General features: G+C 40.0%; 1 protein-coding gene across 1 annotated transcript in view; it reads right to left on the bottom strand.

Annotated features, from left to right (window-relative positions):
- Nucleotides 1-22,242, bottom strand: part of TMTC1 (transmembrane and tetratricopeptide repeat containing 1) — a gene marked incomplete at its 5' end in the record, with an annotated part of 170,532 nt that overhangs the window by 57,963 nt on the left and 90,327 nt on the right. The window contains one exon of the mRNA XM_008573589.1: nucleotides 15,804-15,947. Within this exon, the coding sequence (XP_008571811.1) occupies nucleotides 15,804-15,947 (144 nt within the window). The remainder of the gene's footprint in view (nucleotides 1-15,803; nucleotides 15,948-22,242) is intronic.

Raw genomic sequence — 22,242 nt, 5'->3', positions numbered from 1 at the left:
TTAAAGAATTAAATATACATCCTGAAACAATAAAACTCCTTAAAGAAAACATAGAGGAAACTCTCCAGGAAGTAGGAGTGGGTACAGAATTCATGAATAGGACCCAAAAAGCATAAGCAACTAAAGGTAAAATAAACAAATGGGATTATATCAAACTAAAAAGCTTCTGCACAGCAAAAGAACCAATCAACAGAGTAAAAGAACAACCAACAGAGTGGGAGAAAATATTTGCAAAATATACATCTGACAAAGGATTAATATCCAGAATATACAAGGAACTCAAACAACTTTACAGCAAAGAAACATGTAACCCAATTAAAAAATGGGCAAAGGAGCTGAACAGGCATTTCTGAAAGGAAGATAAACAAATGGCCAACAGACACATGAAAAAATGCTCAACATCACTCAGCTTCAGGGAAATGCAAATCAAAACCACAGTGAGATACCATCTCACTCTAGTTAGGATGGCTAACATCCAAAAGACTGAGAATGATAAGTAATGGAGAGGTTGCAGAGAAAAAGGAACTCTCATTCACTGTTGGTGGGGCTGCAAAATGGTGCAGCCTTTATGGAAAATGATATGGCAGTTCCTCAAACAATTAAAGACAGATCTACCATATGACCCAGGGATTCCACTCCTGTGAATATACCCAGAGAAATGGAAATCATCAAGTCAAAGGGATAGCTATACTCCAATGTTTACTGTAGCTCTATTTACAATAGCCAAGAGCTGGAACCAGCCCAAATGTCCATCATCTGATGAGTAGATAAGGAAACTGGTATATCTATGCAATGGAATACTGCTCTGCTATAAAAAAGAATGAAATACTACCATTCACAACAACACAGATGAACTTAGAGAAAATCATATTAAGTGAAACAAGTCAAGCACAGAAAGAGAAATACCACACGTTCTCACTTATTTGTGGGAGCTAAAAATAAATAAATAAACAAACACAAAAACAAATAAAAGATGGAGGGGAAGAAGACAGAATAACCACAAAAATCCCTTGAACTATTTAAGTCAAGTAAACAGATATGGGGGGGGAGGGGGAAGAGGAACGGGTAAAGGGGCATGAAAATCAAGTACAACATATTTTAAGAAGTAAAATAATAAATAAATAAATAAAACCCTCTACAATGTGGTTCTGACCAACATTCCAAACATACCCAGGTATCCCCTACTTCAGCAGGACTGGGTAGCCTTTGGCATCTATTCTGCAGAACCTAGGAAAACACATAAACCATTGATTCTCTCTTAACTGTACCCTTAAATCACCGGGATTGGGTGGGGGGCTTTTAAAAAGACCTTAGTGTTCTGAGGTTGAGCCTCTTAATAGGAAGCTCTCCATGGGAATAATGAAAACCATCCAGATTTAAGAATTACATATATAATCTAACCTCCTTGATTTATAGTAGTGAAAACTAAGACTCAGAGAGCCTCAGTGATTTTTGCCATGGTTCCAAGCACAAAGGAAGGACTCACCGGTCTTGCACTTCTCAGCAGGAGTTCTTGCCACGCCACTCACAGATGCTTTTCCTTCCAACCCACTCAACTCCCTGACTCGCCCAGCTCAAAGCATGATCCCCTCATCAGAAAAAAATTATATACATATATGTCACCTGTCTTACATTCTGGTTTTCTTTATGTACCTCCATAAGAAAAAAGATGGTAGGGAATCACCATTTAGAAGTCCTGTTCTGGCCTCTAAGCTGCCCTTGTTCTTGAACATTCTGAGTAACTGGGCTCAAGTGTACTTTTCTCCAGGGCCCTGGCATAGCACATGAAAGGCACCTGCCACTGCCTCTTGTTTTAAAAATTTTTTAAGCTGCATGGTCACAGAGTAATTCCCTGAATATTTACTCTCCACCAAGAACCACACTAAGTGGTTTATTTTAACTCTCATTAAGGATTATGAAATAGGCGTAGTTGTCTCCATTTTAAAGATTTAGACAACAATATCAACTACCACCACCCCAACACAAATCAAACACTGAAATTTAGAAAGCTCAAGTGATTTGCATCCAATCACACAGCTGCTAAAACACCAGGATTATAAAATAGAACTTCAAGTCTAGTCCATTCCATTGAGGCCACACTTGGCATTTCTGCACTCACTCGCTGAAATGTTACGCACTCTGTCTGTGACCGTTACTAGATTTTAAGCTCTTTCTTAGGCAGGACCCTTATCTTATTAATCTTATTTTTTTTTAAAAATTCCATATACTAGTACAGTGATCTGCACATAGTATGAATTCAATAACTGCTACATTATTTTTTTTTAAAAAAAACATGGTTTTACTATATTTTTTTATTTCTAGGTCTTCGTAAATCTCCTTATATAACTTCTCCAATATTCTAATAAAATTTGGCAGAAGGGACAATGTAATTACCCATTTTGTATCTTTGTTTCTAGAGCTCTTTAAATAATATTGAAGTGATCCTAAGGAAAACAGAAGCATCCCAAGCCTAACTTAGAACCATAGGAAAATTACAAGCATAGCATCTGCTATGGATTGTCTGTCCCCCCAAAACTCACTGGAGCTTGATCCCCACTATGACAGTGTTAAGAGGGTGGGAAATTAGACTGTGGCAGTGTTGAAAGGTGGGGGCTTTAAGAGGTAATTGGATCGTGACAACTATGCCCTCATGAATGGATTAATCCATCTGTAGAGTAATGAGTTAATGGTTCAGTGGACTGTCACAGAAGTGGCACTCGTGGCTTTACAAGGAGCACATGAGAGGGCTATTCCCATTTTCTTGCCATGTGATATCCTGTGTTGCTGTAGAGAGTCACCACCCAGAAGAAGGCCCCCACCAGATGTGTTCGCTGGACTTTGGACTTCCCAGCCTCCAAAACTGTAAGAAATAAATTTCATTTTTCTTTTTTAAAAAAGATGACCGGTAAGGGGATCTTAACCCTTGACTTGGTGTTGTCAGCACCACGCTCACCCAGTGAGCGAACCGGCCATCCCTATATGGGATCCGAACCCGGGGCCTTGGTGTTATCAGCACCACACTCTACCGAGTGAGCCACGGGCCGGCCCTATGTTTTGGTTTTTATTAGCTCATTTAATGTTTCTAACACCACCTACGCGGGGCCTTGGTGTTATCAGCACCGCACTCTACCGAGTGAGCCACGGGCCGGCCCTATGTTTTGGTTTTTATTAGCTCATTTAATGTTTCTAACACCACCTACTGAAACCTATCTCTTCCCTTCTTTTTTTAATTAATTTTTAAAATTGAGGAGAATGTAGTGTTTTTGAAATTCTTTCATAAGTAATATACTTCCACATTTCAAAATATTTATAAACAATTTAGGTAAGACATCAAACTTGAATCTACATCTTTTTCTTTACATCTGATACAACATTAGGTTTCAATATAATAATCATCATACCTAAATTAACAGCATTGCATTAAATGTAAAATAACACCAGTTACAAAAAGTCATTACCCCAGGAAGCCTCACTCTGAGGCAAACACGGAGGTCACGAGGCCTTAGTGGCAAGACCAACAGTCCAGCTGACATTAGGGCCATAAATAGGAGAGGCTCTGCATTTTATGGGGGTGATTGCGAAAGGTGAATATTTAGGCTAGAAAGAGCCAAGAGCAATTTTGAGCCTCTTCTGCAGTCAAGCCAAGAAAGCTTCTTAGAAAACAAAGATTTAAGCAGTTACTTAAAAAGGAAGTGGTCATAAGAGAGGCAGAACATTTCAAGTAGACATTATAAAATTTCTTAATAAGGGGAATTATCCATGTACTCTAATTGTACAGATCACCCCTGGGCCAGCATTAGACAGTATTAAGACTTCCTAATGCATTCGTTGTGGCTCTATAATAACTAATATAGGGAAGTCAGAAGCCCATTATCAACGCTAGCCTCATCTATATAGGACTACCCTGTTAGCCATTTAAAGTGGATTGAGACAGGTTAATTTGAAAAGGGAAAAATATTAAAATAACCTTTTTATCTTAAATGACCAAGCATGTGATATAGCTTACCAAGTCCACAGGTTGTTTCTCTGCATTATATAGAAAAGGCCAAAATTAACTAGCCCATAATTGGTGAACAAATAAATAAAAATCTAACCTCAGTACATATCCTGTCCAGTTAGCCATGGACACAGTTTGAGTTTGGAGTCATGGAAAAGAACACTTTGGAAACCCATGTGACACTAAGGACACCGAGGACTCTCAGAACTTCTGTTAGGGGGTTCAATGGCCACTGATGAAAACATTAGGGATCCCTGAGGAATGAAAAAAGCAGGTCTGGATAGGTGAAAAAAACTGCTCCAGGATGAGGCAATATTTATTACTGCCCCTTGGTACCCTGAATTTCCGTATCTGCTAAATAGAGTCACCAGCTGATTTTTGATATCCAGGACCTAAAATACTTTGTCTTCAGTTCTCCCTTAGATCAATATCCTTTTGAATTTTAGTGCTTAAAATTCCTAGGTGTTTGGTAAAATTAAGAATCCCAGGCCTTGTAAGATCTAGTAAGTCTGGGGTGGAGCCCAGGAATCATTCTTAATACACCCCTTGGGTGTATTAAGTTGATTCTGTTGAGGGTGGTCTTTAGCTTAGGCTGTAAGAAACACTGCCCTGGTTTGTAGATGGGATTTGTATGATCAATTGATCCCTTATATGAGGCTAAATGTGACAGGATGCTGAAAGCTTAAAAAAAACAGGTGAAAGACTTCCTTGGGACAATCTGAGCAGAAGAGAAAGGTGGCAGGGGCTGGGTGATTTGTCCCAGGAGAGAGACTTCCAGATGCTAGGTCAGGGGGGAGGTTGTGTGGGGAGGGTGGTGGGCGACATTGGGAATATGGCAATTGGAAGAGGCAGTTTTCTCTCTCCTGTAGGTGCTCTACTGTGAATGATCTTTACTGTGAATCCATGTCTCAAAGCCTGTGTTACCCTATAAGCATCATAACATAAATGAAAACCTACTGATATTTTACAGCAAAACACCACTCCCTTGTTTCCCCTAGGAACTTCCAAAAGGCTAAAATTCCTGAGAATGGGTTCCTGGGACCAGTAACATCTTCATCGTTAATTTCATATGAGAAACAATAAGTAGAAATCAGATCTTATTCATAATGTGCAGATTTTTCCATTAAACATTTGTAGTTTCACTGTGAATTTTCCCTTTGGTTATACAGCAGTGGAACTGTTTTTCCTGTGTGTTAAGTAAAAACATTTGCATCATCTCACTGTCCTGGCTCTATCTCAATGACAGATACTTAGCAAAAGCAAATAAGACTTCACCACATTTTATTTCAGTAATTAAGGACCTGTTAAGTTTGTCATTTAGGAAACTTTTTGGATTCCTGTCTAAAATCTCATGACATTCATCTAAACTGAAAGCAGATGCTTGCTTTGAAAAACTACTGACTTTTGGGGAGGATTTAGGAAATACCAGTAACAGAAATAAATGGATTTGGTGATCTGCTTGGCAGCAGTGAAATTTCCCATTAACCACAGTACAAAGTTGGAGTGCTGGGCAGCCCTCTTAATTACCAGTCCTTTTTTGGGGTGTTTTTTCATTGCATCAAAAAATGTCTCTCATAAATGAAATAGATTAGGATTTTTGGGGGGCGGGACGCAAATAGACTTTACCAGGTCTTCTGAAAAACTGAATTGTGAGAGGCAAATTGTAAATGTCTGACTAAGATGACTGTTCCGGAGCAAACATTTTTCTATGGCTCTAATATCTCTCCTATATAGAAAGAGAAGAAAATTGAATTATATTCTATACAGTTTATTTTAGATTCAAGTTAATTGAGCACATCTGGGCAATACAATGGAAATATAGCACCTAGTTTACTGAGGTTCATTCTAATTTTTCTGTTTGACTTTTTACAGAAGCCACAAAAAACTGTCCAGAGGACACAGATTCATATTATTTGGTGAAGAATGAAAAATAAAAATATTTCAATTCAAAATCGTAATCACTATAGTTAAAATTCAGAGAGTAGATTGCTTGCCCCCTCTCATAACTCTCTCCTCCCAGCTAGAAACTGAGGAACGGAAAGATGGCACGTTCTGACCCCGCGCAGCCACAGACAGCAGGAATAGATAAGCAGCTCACATAAGGCCTCACCTGGGGACTGCCACAGAGTAGATGCTGAGATGTGAGTCCTGAGTCCCTTCCTTTGCTCCTTTGGAATGGCTCTTGATGTCTTTATTGTCAGCGTGTGAGGTCCCTGCTCTGTTCTCAGGCAGCAGGATATTCATCCCACCAAGACCTTGCTCCTGCATATACCGAGCCAGTTCTGTGCCATGAGTGCTTGGAGGTGGGCAGAGGGGACACTAGTCCCAAGCGTGTCACTTCAAAGAGCAAAACTAGTCCCAAGTCAGTGTCCCTCCAAAGCTCCCGGTACTGGGTATATACGCTAAGTCCTTTCAGGATTGAGGAAAAGCATAAAAACAATGCTATCAGGTTGGAACCTTATAAAAAAAAAGGCAGCTGAGAATATCCTGATCTGTCCAGGATTCATTTACCCCGTAGCTAAAGGGAAGCTTTGATGATGCAGTTTAGTGCACATCCCTAGCTCAGGCTGATTACTGTCTAAATCCCAGCTCTGTGCTCACCAGCAGAATAACTTGGGTGAGATGCTTCACCTCTAGGAACCTCAGTGGCCAAATCTGTGAAATGTGTATATTCATCTCTACCCTCTCCAGGTTCCTGTAAGTGTGAAATAAACAAGGGTGGTGTGCTTAGCTGAGTGTCTGGCATGTAGGAGGTTGCAATAAATGTCAGCTCCACTTGCTCCTTCCCCACTTGCCAGCCAGATTCCCACCTGCGGTTTCTACCAGAGCCTCACTGATTTCTCAGCAAAGGCAGGATGTTGTTATAGCGCACATATTGCCTCTGAAAAGCAAGGGGACTTTCCAGTTCTTCTCCGGTCTTCTACTTACAAGAGAGACTAGAAAATTCCCACCTGCGGTTTCTACCAGAGCCTCACTGATTTCTCAGCAAAGGCAGGATGTTGTTACAGCGCACATATTGCCTCTGAAAAGCAAGGGGACTTTCCAGTTCTTCTCCGGTCTTCTACTTACAAGAGAGACTAGAAGCCTGTAGCCATAAGTATAACCACAGATTCTTGCAGCTGGAGAGCTCTACAGGATCACTTGGTCCCGTTGCTTAATTTAAAGAGATGGAAACTGAGTCTCAAGGAGGTTGAATATTGTCTAACACTGTTAAAATGCACCATCTGTTTCTGATTCATTATTAATTTTATACCAAGAACCTGAGTTCAAATAGGAAGCAAGAAATTATATCCCTGGGCTAATAATAGTCAATAATGGCTAAAACTTATTTCATCACTATTGGGTGCTAGGTCCTATGTTAAGAACTTATGTGCATTATTGTATTTAGCACTCAAGAAAGATGTTGTTACTAGTATTATTTCCACTTTATAGATGAGCAATTGGAGGCACTGCAAGATAAAATCATTTTCCCAAGGTCACAAACTATTACACAGTAGAGCTGAGATTCAGACCCACTATGCTCTACCAGCTGCTAGTCCTGTGGAGCACACCCAGGGGATGATAGTGCACAGTTCGATGTCAGAAAGCACTGGTTTTATGGGGCCGGCCCGGTGGCGCACTGGAGAGTGCGCTGCTTGGGAGTGCGGCGGCGCTCCCGCCGAGGGTTCGGATCCCATGTGGAGACCGGTTCCCACTCACTGGCTGAGCGCGGTGCGGGCGCGACACCAAGGGTTGCGATCCCGTTGCTGGTCCCCGGTACGGGCGCGACACCGAGGGTTGCGATCCTGTTACCGGTCAGTAAAAAAAGACAAAAAAGGAAAAAAAAAGAAAGCACTGGTTTTAGCCGTCCCACCTCACAGCTTACTGGCGCGGGACCCTCTCCTAGCTGATTCCCTATCTGCCATAGAAGAGTGATGCTGCCCATCCTCTGGCTACCTCAAGTGACAGTTTGTGAGACATGAGGAAGCGCTGTGTCAATCCTCACTCACTTGTCAGCTGCTGTTGTTCCTTTTGCTTGGAGGAGGAGGGTGGCAGGAAGGGTGATGGCAGAGAGCCCTGCAGTGATGCCCAGCAGACCTGTGGCCCAGCACGAAAGCACTGGCCGGGGAGGCTGGGCCTGTTTGAGGAGGGTAAAAATGGGAGGTAGGTTGGCAGAGTTGATAAGCAGTCACCAGGAAGGGGAAGAGCCATAATGGCAAGCTTCACCCCCGAGAGTGCTTCCCAGGCCAGATCCTGCAGGCCACAGGCAGGTGTGGGCCAGTGGTAACACACAAGGTAGGTTGGCAGAGTTGATAAGCAGTCACCAGGAAGGGGAAGAGCCATAATGGCAAGCTTGACCCCCCAGAGTGCTTCCCAGGCCAGATCCTGCAGGCCACAGGCAGGTGTGGGCCAGTGGTAACACACGGAATATGCGTATTCCTCTCTCCATCCATCGCATTTCCCCTCCTGGCTCGCGCAGAGCATTTTTAGATTTGAAAGCATTTTGATCACCTCTAACGACCTATATACCAAATTTAGCTTATGTATCTGGGCAAAGTTGATCTCCTACTGAGGTGCTTGACACTCTAAAGTAAGACAATGTATGCAAAAAGAAATTTCCAATGATTATCCACATTTCTCTCTCTCTCTCTCTCTGCAGCTGGCCGGTACAGGGAACAAATCCTACACTTTGGTCTTATCAGCACCATGTTCTAACCAACTGAACTAACTGGCCAGCCCTCCCTTATTCTCTTAATTGAATTATTCCTTTTTAACCTTCTTTAACCTATATATCTCAAGTCATTCCAAGTTATCCCTCAGCACAGGAGCTTAAGGGGACTACATTGCAAATGAGCCCAGAAAAGATTATAAGGGTAAAGAGGGTGGAAAATGATTTTCAGGACAGCAGAGACTACTGAAAACTGTTATACTTGACAAAGAAGTGTGGCCTATTTAATTATTCTCTGTTAGAAATATTTATGTAAGGGAAGAAAATGATGGCATTCCAATTCCTTCAAGAAAATGTAAACAAAACCGGGAGTTCCTTAAAGCTCACTCTCACCCGCAGTGCCCTGACACAGCGTGGACCTCTCAGCAGTGCTTACTGCAGCCATCACAGCAAAAGCAAAGATGAGGGAAGGGTGCTTCCCTTGCAAACCACGGGACGGATTAAAACAACGCAAGCTCAATTCATTAGTAATCACAGTATGAACAGGTAGAGTCGTGGTGGGGAAGAGGTACTCATAAACATATTTTAACAATTAGCAATCTGTTTATATGCAAATAACTCCCAAATCGTGGGCAAGTAGGTAAGCATTTTCATCATTTCCCAGATAATTCGGTTTTGGATAGATCCTGACTATAGGATGACAAAAATGCAAATGAAACCCCATTTTAAATGAACTAGAAGAGATCTCACTTCAAAACCTTAGTAACATTCTCTCAAAGGTAGTCTGGCAGGTTACTGTTTCTCATACACTGACAAGTGGTCAGTCTGGCTAGTGTCTGGGTTAGTTAAACACGGTAGTGTAAAATACGGAGGAAAGTGGAAGGATTATGGAAGGTCCTGAATGCTAAAATGTTTGGACCATATGTCTATATGCAACGGGTACTCAACAAATTTCTCAGATTTCCCTAAATTTATAGGGAAGGTAGAAGAAGGGCAGGTGTTAGATATAGAAGAGCAAAATAATGCACCATAATATGAGCAATGAAATAAAGAGTTTCAAAAGCAGGAGAAGGTCAACAGAGTCATATTCTTCACTTCTGAGAAATTAAGGGAATAGGGGCTGAGAGAGCACCTCCCCTAGAGAGCTGTACAAACAGGTGCAAGGGCAGGAGAAACAACTGGGAACCGCTCTTCTTGCCAATTTCATCAAAATTAAGGAGGCAGGAGAACCACTTGGGGGACTAACTCAACTGAGAAGAATCCCCTGGGGGAGTCTGGGACATGCTCAAGTTTCTGGACTGGGAAGAATATTAAGACCTAAGAGACATCCATCATAACAGATGGGGGGAAGGAGAAAGAAACAGAATCAAGAGCACATGTGGACTTTACACTAATGACTGCTAATGGCTAAAATAAAAAGATGAACACCACCAAATGTTAGCAGGAATGTGGAGCAAATGGATCTCTCACCACTGCTGATGGAGTGAAAAATGATACAATTACTTTGGAGAACTGTTTGGCAATTTCTTAAAACATTAAAGAAACATTTACCCACAGTTCTACTTTATATATTTACCCACGAGAAAATGAACATAGAAAGACTGGAACATGAATACTCACAACAGTCTTATTCATAATAACCCAAACCTGTAAACAAACCAAGTATCTGCCCACAGGAAGATGTATAAACAAATTACAGCACGTTAATACAATGGAATACTACATGACAATAAAAAAGCAACATGTAACAAAATGGATAAGACTCAAAAAATTATGCTACATGAAAATATCCAGAGGCCAAAAAAGTACACATTCAATGATCACCTTTAAATGAAGTTCTAAGACAGGCCAAACTAATTTATGGTGAAAAACAACCGAACATTGATTACCTCAGAGGAGGAGAAATTTAATGGAAAGACGTGTGTGGGGTCTTTCTGGGGTGATGGAAATTCTCTATGTTATTTGGGGACTAATTATAAAAGTATATAAAATTGTCCAAAGTCATTGCATTGAACACTTAAGATTTGTGTATTTTATTGCATGTATGGCTTGCCTCAGTTTAAGAAAGAGCATAAACACAGATGTAAACTCTAGCCTCATTGAGGAGGCAAGGTATTCTTCCTCCCATGGAAGAGCAAAAGAAGAGGGGGTCTGTGAACGAGCAGGAGATTTTGCGGGAGGAAGAAGGGAAGCTGCAACAATTCACCTTGAATGACTTGAATATTCTCAGTAAAAGTAAGACGTGATGCTGACCTCTGAGTGTGTGTACAGGGCACTGAGGAGGAGGACAAAGGGCACATGAACATTAGGAAAACATGAGATGTCATAAAAGACCAGGGGCATGAATCTCTAACTGCTCTTACCTGCTCTCTGGGGTTTTGTTTGTGTTTTCCATGATGCTCCTTCAGAGTTTTGTAAGGATCCCTCTCAGCTCAAGATCTGTGATTTTCTCCTCCAGCACTTGACAGATTGGATGAGGGTCTAGGGCATACATTCTCCACAGGGGTGAAAATTGTTTCTTGGTGTGAGGTGGTAGCAGCAAAAAGTCATCTGATACACTGCAATAGTTTGTTGTCTCCCAAAGCTCAGCCCTACCTCACAAATCTTATTCTTCATATTTAATTAGGGGAGTGGGCAATTAGGAACAATGTTCAAAAAGCTCCTTAAGGGGGCTGGTGATTATGAAAAAAGTAATTGAGATACTGGTCTAGGGAAAGCAAAATACAGGCAATGGAGTAACTGGGGTTGGCCTGGTCAGGTGTGAAAGAGCATAAGTTGATGTCACAGGCATAACAGCTAAATTAGTGATGGGATCATAAATTATGAACACAAAAATCAGAGAGAACAGAGATTCTAACAGCATTCAAGAGCTGGGCTGGCAAGAATGGTGCTCAAACCCTTGAGGACGGTGGAAGAATGTACAAAAACTTGTGAGATGGCAGGGATTGGGAGGAAGATGGTGTTATGAGATGCTGGATTGAATTTCAAAAGAACTGGAAGAAGGAGATCAGGAGAGAGACAGGTAAGAGTTGGATAAAGATGAGGGGGGAGAAAGCGTAATAGGGTTGGGACTGGAGATAAGTGAAGCTGGAAGTAACCTGGCTACTGATAGGTTACCATGGGAGGGGAGGTGGTTACCATGGGAGGAGAGGTAGGGAAGTAGGATTTCCCTCCAAGAGGAAGACCTAGAACTTGCCCACGCAAAGCTGAAATACTAACGTACTAGTAAGGGCCTTAAAAAGATTTTCTTGGCATTTTGTACTTTCTGGGGCTTCAGTTAAAAAGTAGAGAAGGAGAGAACTAGTATCTTGAATACACACAAAATAAAAGGTTGTGTGGCCAGTGTAAAAGCTATAAGGCAACATATCCAAACACTTAAGTTTATTTTAAATATAATAGTTACCCTTCTTTCTGTGTGAATTTCTCTAGAAATTCAGTTTGCTAAAAAGAGCAGACTAAAAAAAAAATCAAATTATGCTGTTATCAAATTCATCTGTACAGTTGAATTATTGGACATTCTATTACATTTTTCTCTGGGTTTTGATTATAACATTTATCATCACACCCATATTTATTAATACCTATATCCTATAATGTGAGTGGAAGGTAGCTTTGGCAATGAGGGAGGTATGACAAGATTCTTTAAAAAGTTCGTTTCATATTCTGTGTCAGCACAAACACCAGCAACTAGTTTAATCAAGCATTCACAGAAATATTTTCCCCATACCCTGAATTTAAATATTCTAATATATTCTCTCGAGCCATCAGGGACTTCTGCTCTGTTCATCCATAAAAAGTTTATGCTAATCTTGCCTATTTTCTTTCTTTCTTTTTTTTTTTTTTTGACATTTTAGGTTTCAAGGAAAGCCAACAATAATTAATATAAATTAAAAATTCTGGCCTGGAAAGCTGCTCCTTATCAGCCTCTCACACTGTATATGCACTGCACAGAATCATAATAGATTAGCTTCAAAGTCCAGTGAAATGGTCATGAAAGAGGCCAAATAGATTAGGATAATACTTAGTGAAGTCTGCTGCTGTGAATAGGTCTAAAGCTGTATGTCATGTAATTTCAAAAATTTAAATGAGTTGCTACAAGATTGCTGGGATGCTCTGACAGAATCACATCTTATTTAGAGCTTCTGGGCTGAGCAAAACCTCATATTTCTCTCAAAGTCAAGGTTATTAATAAATGTTTGTATTAATAGAGTAGCTGCTAATCACATGTCTATTAAAGACTTGAAATATGGCTGGTCTGATAGGTGCTGTAAGTATAAAATATACACTGGTTTTCAAAGATTTAGCATAAAAAAGAACGCATACCATCTCATTAATATTTTTAATTTTTCACGTTAAATTTTTAAAATTAATTTTTAATGTTAACTGCATGTTAAAATAAAAATCTGAATATACTGTGGTTATATAAAACATATTATTAAAATTCATTTCACTTTTTTGTGTTTTAAAATATGCCTATCTGAAAATTGTAAACTACATGGATGGCTCTATTTCTGTTGGACAGTGCTGCTCTAGGCTGTATCCCAGCAGTGAGGTAAGCCACAAGGAGGCAGGCGAGTACCTGGGGCCCCTTTCTGTCTCTTCTGTTTCCTCCCTAAGGGACCTTGGCACATTACTTATTTTCTTAGTAACCAAATCTTAGTTTCCTCATATATAAAACAGAAATAATAGCAGTGCTTTCCTCTCAGGGATAATCAAATCTAAACTGCTCTTATCTAAAGAGATAACTTGGGTTCTTAGAATGAGCATTAAGTTCTGGATTATAAAAAAGGGCACAATTCTAAAAAGTTAACTGTAATAACTCAAAAGTTAACTCAATAGAGAAATAGGGTGTAAATCTTAAATAAATAGTAAAACAAATCAAGTCAAACCCAATTTAAAATATTTCTATCCTCTTTTTGCTTTTGACCCATTGCTACTGGCTCGGAAATATATTAATGTAACAGAAGTAAAGCTCAGAGTTATCTAAATATAGATTAGCCCTGCAGTTGTCTGGGTCACCTCTGTCACTTAGCAAAGGAACCTCAGGGTAATGCAAACCAACTTGTGTCTTTAAGAAAGACACAGTCAAGATTGTCCTTTCTCCCAAAAGGCAATCACATGCCATTAATAGTTTAATACTATGTAATTTTAGGACTGGAGAGCTATGTGGGCAGCCTGGGTAACGGAGAGTGAACAGGACAAACAGTCCAATGCCAGAGATTCAATCCTAAGCCACAGTCTAGGCCAAGATCACATGAGATCCCTGAACCTTGCTGTCAAAACCTGTAAAATGGAGATGAGGATGGTAACACTGCTCACAACAATTATCAAGGATTAAACAGTGTGTGTGTGTGTGTGTGTGTGTGTGTGTGTGTGTACTCACAACAATTATCAAGGATTAAACAGTGTGTGTGTGTGTGTGTGTGTGTGTGTGTGTGTGTGTATGTGTGTGTACATATATATATATACACAAACTCATCTGTAAACTGGAAAGTATGACACAAATGTTAGCTAGTATCATTATTTTAATCTACTGGATTCTAAGACTGATCTGCACTGAGAGACAGCCACTTTGTTCTATGTTGTCATGTGAAAGAGCAGAAGGTAAACAAGGGTGACTTTGTACACAGAACTTAACTTGTCAGGACCTTAGTGTCCTCTTCTTCCCTATTTACTTTAAAGTGAATTTACACACATTAACACACACATTAGTAAAAAGGATCAATATCTGTGTTAACATGTCAAGGAGTAAACAGGAAAGTAAAGAAAATGCATCATTCTGAGTTCCTCAGGCAATGAAGACTATTTTATTAGGAAAAGGGCAAAAGAACAAACTAAACCATTAGCCTTCAAGGTATTGGAAAGACAGCCAAACGTGCTCTCCAGAAGTCTAGAGGTCGAGACCAATTCAGTATGTGGCTCTTCAGCATTCGAAAAGTATAGATCATTACTCTCTGATTCCAGCCATTTTTCACCTTTTAAATTTCCATTTCTGATGTTTTTAACCTTTTTTTTTTAAATTTGGAAACTGAATTCCATAACCACCACCATTGTTATTACTATCATTGCCAGGACCATCACCAACATGTCCAGATTTTATATTTATAAAAACACAAGATGTAAAAATACCCCCGTTACTTTGGTCTTCAATAACACTAATCACATTATCAACCCTTATCAGGGCAGTGAGTGAAAATCAAACACCAGTGATTATGCTTGAGAGTTATTCCTAAGAGCAAATGTCACCACACTAATTCCCATTACTAATTCCAGGCAAGCCTCACATTGTTTCGTACCTGTAATACAAACCGAGTATGTGGTTACACCATTTGGTTACACCTTTTGAGAACACTGCATTTCCCAAAGTACACTACTAAATATTTGTCTTGGAAAATGCCTTGCCAAAAAAAAAAAAATAGCCTTGGAAATGCTGTATCCCATAGTCCCTTCTTAAAGATTCACAAGGCATATTAGCATATTAAAGCTTCTTGCAATAAATAATTTTTTTTGGTGGGGGCGGGGGGGCTGGCCTATACAGGGATCTGAACCCTTGACCTTGGTGTTACAACACAGAGCTCTAACCAGCTGAGCTAAGTGGCCAGCCCAATAAATGAATTATCTTTGCTTAACTCAGCATATCCTAAATTTATTTGACAATGTAACCCTTCCCAATTTCCACCCCTTTACAAACAATCTATGAACATCTCCCAGAAGTAGTATTTCCAGAAAAATGCTCTAAGCAATCCTCTTTTTGATTGATAAGGGATAGAATTAATTGAGATGAATATTATATTCACCCAAAGTCTGAAAACCCTAATTATTCAGCTTTAGGAAGAGGCAACAACAGTGTAATCAAATGAGTGCTGGGAAGGAAAGGATTTTTTTTTTTTTTGTCTTTTTTCGTGTCCGGCAACGGATCGCAACCCTCAGTGTCATGCCCGTACCGGACTGGGACCGGCAACGGGATCGCAACCCTCAGCGCTGCGTCCGCACCTCGCTCAGCCAGTGAGCAGGAACCGGTCTGTATGTGGGATCCGAACCCTCGGCGGGAGCGCCACCGCACTCCCAAGCAGCGCACTGTAGCAGTGCGCCACCAGGCCGGCCCCAAGGAAAGGATTTCTTGAAATCACAAGGCCACCTGATAGACATTCCACTTACTTAAGGAGATTCCCAAGATTGAAAAGAGCCCGGTTATGCTGTGGGTGTAGCTGGAGAGCCCTTTGATAGTACATCTTTGCCTCTGCCGTGTCTCTCGTTAGTGTTCCAAGGTTGTTCAGTGCACTTGCATGGCGTGGATACAACCTGAAAAATTAGAAATATTAAGCCATGATTGTTCAAAAACTTCTGAGTTGGGCATAATTTGCTTGTTCTTTTTGCCCAGGTATGTCACAACCAAAATGAAACACTGAATCCTTCCTTTATTCTAATGGGTTGTCTGTGTCAAATCTTGATGGTCCAACTATTTTTGCAATTGAAGGCATAGAAATATGACATGGAAACACATATCTGACACTTACTGGTATAAATATGAGGGTACTTCAGAAAGTTTATGGAAAGATTCATGTTACCTTTTAATTCTATTCTTACATAAACTTTTGTAGTACCCTTGTAAATAACCCCCAAAATTTTAGTCTTTGGATCCTACAATGACTTTCACCTTCCTGTGATAGAAAATCCTTGCCTCAGGTGCTGAGTTTCTGGCCTGGTCAGACTGTGGACTGACCTGTACAGCGCCCACTATTAACACCAGATGCTGGGAGTTCCTTTGCTGAGGAATCTTCATGAACATCTTTGGATTGCAACATTATAGCATGACTGCCATGATGAGAAAGGATGATACATAATGTCTTCCCATAAAAATAAACTTGATCTCCAAAATAGCTCCCCACCTTGACTCTCATTTCCTCCCCTACTGCAATTTGGCTCCCTCGGACCTAATACAGTTCTCAGACTGAAAATCTCAAGAACTTAAAACACTTAAAAATCAAAAATTAAGTAAAGCACTATGAATCGAAAAACAGCATTCCTAATGCTCAAAAGTAAATGAAAAAGAGGATGTGGTGTACATCAGTAAACCAAATTTATGTTGATTAAAGTTGAAAAGGGAATCAATTTACTTCCTTAACTCAGAACTATAGAGAAGCCAAATTAGTACAGCAACATAATTCAGTTGTTTCGGACACACTTAGAGTGGGCATATTTAGCAGTCTAATAGGTTTGCTCTATCTCTGTCACCCAGAGTACTTTGAATAAGCCTGTGGAGCTGGCTTTTAATATAGAAAAGCCAAGAAAATGCCCAATTAATAAAAACAGGATCTGTACTTGTCAAGTCTCTTGACAGTCAAACACTATGTCTGCCCCCTGTTCTGTACCTTTTAAAAAGATCAATTTAATTTGGGGACAGAAGAGGTTCTATTAAAAGGCCAAAGAAGACAAGTTGCATAGCTTTTTGGTCTTTGCTCAACCCAGAGTTTCCTAAGCTTATCTGGCCCTTCCCTACTAACTTAAAGAACAGCTATGAACATTCCCTAGAGCTAGTGTTTCCAGGGAGACACTCTGTAAAGCTCCTCTTGACTGACAAGAAGTAGAACCAATTCAAATGAACGCTACATCGGGGCGTCAGGGAGAAACTGGGTAATGGACACAAAGAATGATTATGATTTGTAATGATGAACATGCTATCAATACTGATTTGATCATCACGCATGTACACAAATACTGATAGTTCACCCCATAAATATTTATAATCAATTATGTTTCAAATATAAAAAATAAATAAAAGCAAAACAAAACAAAAAAACATAAATACTACATCACCCAAAGCTTGAAAGTCCTAGTTACTCACTGACTTTGGAGGCTGTTAGGAGAGATATTTAGAGGAGGTCGGGCAAAAGAAAACACACTCGGCCAGCACATGTGCTGTTGTCTGCTTCTATCTGATCTCCTTTAATTAGCACAGAAAACTTTAGGGTCCCTGACACTGGCCCCTTAACACCCAGCCTCACAGTTCCTGGGGGATAAGGGCTTGGTGCTCTGAGATGTCATTAGAGGACATCAGAGCTAGGATGAGAGACAAAAAATGCTCTTGTAACTGTCTACTCCCTTCATGCCCAGGACAGTGTCCTGAGAAGCTTGTTTTTAAGAATTACTTTGGAGGTGGTAGCATCACAGCCAGGACTGAACTTCTAAAGCAGCTTTTGTTTTTGTTTGTTTTTGATGTTGAGCAAATACTCTGACTTCCAAAAGACTTAAGGGGTATCCAGTGACCACAGTAAGGGCAATTTCCATGCTTGCTTCCTTTATGGCCAGCAGTGATGGAAAGCCAATTTGGGACATGTGCCTTCCTTCATCTCAGAAGAGGTAATTTCTTAAGGCTTTTTCTCTTCCCTTATTTCTTCAGGCTTTGGAGCCTTTGAAATAAATGTCTGAGGTAAGAACACTAACTATGGGAAAGGATAGTCTAAATTCCATAAGAGCTTCCACAGTGGGCTCACCCATATGTTAAGGTGCCAATCTGCCTGCCAAGCACCTGGTCCTCTCCAGCTCGTCCTCAGCCACCTTCCCGGACTCATGATCCTGTTGCCATTTGAATGAACAGTCATGTACTTTCAAAGTTCACTGACTACAGAAATAATTTTCTCTTTCTTTTTCAAATCAGAAACAGAATGCAAGTCCACCCTGAACTCTCAAAAACAAAAAAACAAGCAGTGAGCAGTGCAACAAATAGAAGCATTACGAGAGAAAAGGCCCTTAATATGCCTTGCCTCTAAGAACCGGTCTGCAGTTGCAGAAACATGAAACTGATGAGGAGAGCACTTCCTGGCCAGCTACAGTCAGGGAAGAGGCTCTGTGTTTATGAGGAACCCCAAATTGACTCTTCAGGGAAGAGGATTACTGGTATCTACAGTGATTTACTGATTCTACTGCCAAGCACAGCTCTCTACCCAAAAAATGTGTAGATATTCTTTATATCCGGTAGAAAGGATCTGCTAGCAATAGCCTCTCTCACTGGGTATCTGATTAGGTTCACCTAATCACAAACAAGCATTGCATTATTTATGAAACAAAGCTGAATTTCTTTAAAAGGATTCTTAACCAGGTCAGGAAAAATATCTTTAAAAAAATGTATATAGATGTAAATATTTTCTAAAAACGTATACTATTTTCCTATTTACTACAGACCTATGCAAGGACAAAATTTACTTCATGTGTTTATCTTTTAAATAGACTTAGCTTGGATCTAATTCAACCCTGAGGTCTCCAGGAGGGAAACTGTCTATTGGAAAGATGAATAATTTAAGAGATGACTATGTTGCTACATCAGTTGTCAGAATAAATTAAGTGCACCTTGCCTTTGACTTCTACAGGTATGTTTTGCACAAGTCCTAGCTGGTAATTATTCCCTTCCCCATCCAAAAAAACTTCAACAAAAGATTCACTGAACAGGGGCAAAGTGATAATTTTTCAGGTCTACTTTTTAAGAATAATATAAACAGTCAATGAATTTTCTTCCTCACAGTCTTAGTCAATATTTATATTGTTTATGAGGACTCTCTTGCTATTTCTTTATTATTATTATCATTTCAATGATTTATATTTTAAAAATTTATTTTATGGAGAAAATGTGTTATAGTGTTGAATAGTTCTGGGGTACAAGGAAACTTATTTTTCCCTCTTTAAAAAAAAGATGTAGGGGGCCGGCCCGGTGGCGCACTGGAGAGTGCGCCGCTTGGGAGTGCGGCGGCGCTCCCGCCGAGGGTTCGGATCCCATGTGGAGACCGGTTCCCGCTCACTGGCTGAGCGCAGTGCGGGCACAACACCAAGGGTTGCGATTCCGTTGCCGGTCCCCGGTACGGGCGCAACACCGAGGGTTGCGATCCCGTTACCGGTCAGTAAAAAAGACAAAAAGGAAAAAAAAAAAAAAAAAAAAAGATGTAGGTACAGTGATACAGTTCCATGCACTGAAGAGAAATTTTTTTCAAGTATTGGCTAATTTAGACTCTTGATGAACAGAACATCCATTTAAACATTTAAGTGGGGTCTTAATTTTTATGTACTGGCCTTTCCTTAAGCAGAATTAATAAAGTAGGTAGTCAAGGCCATTATTGCCCTCCATTCCCAGGCATCTTACTTCTGACAAATGAACATCAACACATGTTAGTAGGAAATAGTCACTGGGAAGGAAACAGTTGCCTAAGTAAAAATTGGAAGGTAGGAACAAAAGAAAATGGGTCCAAAAGTAACTAGGGTATGTTAATGGTACTTTACATTTTAAAATGCTTTCTTATACATTGTCTCGTTTAACCTTCAAAATCCCTAAAGTAGAATTATTGTAGTATTTTACAATTGAGGAAAGGGAGTCTGGGAGAAATTAAGTAAATAATGGATTATAAAAAACACACCTCAGAAGCACTTGTGTACTTAAGTGTTAAGAAGGCAGATGGTTTGTATATATCTATTTGTTTTCCCAAATAATATGAGTCACTCAACCTCCAGCAAATATATATACTGCTATAAATTAGAGCTTCCATTTGGAATAATTTCTCCTTTTTGTTTCTTTGGCCAATTCGTTCAACTATGATCTTACAGAACTAGTTCTCGAGAGGTGAAATATCAATACTCATAAGCTTGGCAGCTGAGATTCTTACTTGCTGGAAAAATTAGTCTCCTGCCATACAAAATAATCATGGTATCTCTGAAAAGCATGGTATTGGAGAGTATACATGCTCTCCAGTCGACTGCTCTTAAGCTTTAACCTCAACTAAAGATCCATAGACATAGTGTGTATATGACTATTTTATGTTTTATTTCAGTCATTTACTTTAAATTTTGTACAATCTGTTCGCAAGTTAAATATGCTAATTTTTCATTTTTTGAGTATCTTATAAGGCAGTTCATTTTTCAAATAATATGGAATCATGGGCTTCAGTTTGTAATTTCCTTTCATAGCATACACACCCTGATTTATTTGTCTCAGTTTCATTCCACACATTTATTTATTTGAGATTAACTATGCTAAGGTCAGATGTTTATTTTCTATTTCCTGTTGAGAAAAAAAGAATCCAAAAGAAAAACATGACTGAGGAAAAAAATTCAACCATAAAACACGAATTTCACTGGACTAAAGAAATACACAAATTAAACTTCATTTCAGGAGTTGATAGCATGTTTTCAACTGTATTGGCCTGTGGAATATTTTAAGTGTCTGGTTCCTTACTGTATAAAACTTGAATCATCATGTCACTAAGCTGCATTGGGTAAGACTGATATTTTTATTGGTCTGCTTTACTAATTGTTTGAAGTTGCCATTGATGCCTACAAGTGAGTCTTGCTACTTTCTTTTTACATTGTCCTCCTTCTGATCCACTATAGATAGCCTCGGGGAAAAAACATCAAACGAAATTTAGGAGAATGTGCCACACTCTCCAAGGAGGGGCCAACTAAATAATCTGACGTCTCACAAGGAGATGACCTCCAAGACTGTGATCCGGAAGGCCTCCGCCCAGCTGATTTCCCAGAACTATGTAGAGTAAAACCATGGCTCTTGGATGCCCTCAGGAAATGAGTCATTTTAAATGGCTGAATCTTCCTGATTCCTGAGAATTTACCTCCAGAGCTTGGGAAATTTACTAAATTAAATACTTCTCTACTCTTCTAAATAGAAATGTTGGACACAATTAACCTTTCTCAGAGGCTTGAGGTCATCACCGGTTTTTTGTGGCAGGATGGATAGGAAACTGCTTTGGTGGAGTGGAAAAATAACTGGATTTGGAGTCAGAAGCCATGGGTAACTTCCTAGCTTGTGTGATCTTGAATTTATGTCTGTGCTTTAGCTGCATTCTCTATAAAAACAAGGTTAATAACAGATTGACCTTCTTTGTGAACAAATGGGCTTCTAAGTGAATGAATGAGATGACGGGTATAAAAATATCCATCATCACACCTGTTCCAGCACGTACATTTAATGTTTTCGAGTCAGCTGCAGTACCTCTGTGTGGTTTGACTCAGTTCCCTCTGTAGCCCTAATGAGCCCATGCCAGGCTGAAGCAGTCAGCTCTCCTTCCCTCACATGGATTTCATCTTGTGAAAAGTCATTCTCTTCACTGCTGCCGATGGCCTTCAACTTGCTCCCATCAGTCAAAATAACATCCGTTATCTCCTCATCACTAATCCAGTGAACACTCAAGTCATCTTGTACCCATCTGTTTCTGTGCCGTGGGTTCTCAGATGTGAAGGACAAGTAACCCTCTCCACTTTAGGAATGTAGGAATGTTCTTTGTCAAGCATTTGTTCCAAAGCCTGTCAATCCATCATCATCTGAAGCAAATGACCCCCACAGGCACCAGAGTACTTTTCTCCAAGCTTTTCCAATATGCTCAACACCAAATGGAATTCTAGGCACGTGTAATTTTATTTTATTTTTATTTTCTTTTTGTCTTTTTTCGTGTCCGGCAACAGATCGCAACCCTCAGTGTCGCGCCCGTACCGGACCGGGACGGGCAACGGGATCGCAACCCTCGGTGTTGCGCCTGTACCTCGCTCAGCCAGTGAGCGGGAACCGGTCTGTATGTGGGATCCGAACCCTCGGCGGGAGCGC

The sequence above is a fragment of the Galeopterus variegatus genome, unplaced genomic scaffold (assembly GCF_000696425.1).
Source record: "Galeopterus variegatus unplaced genomic scaffold, G_variegatus-3.0.2 Scaffold937, whole genome shotgun sequence".
Classification (NCBI taxonomy): Eukaryota; Metazoa; Chordata; class Mammalia; order Dermoptera; family Cynocephalidae; genus Galeopterus; species Galeopterus variegatus.
The sequence above is the reverse complement of the archived record's forward strand: the minus strand, read 5'-3'. Positions and strand labels throughout refer to the sequence as shown.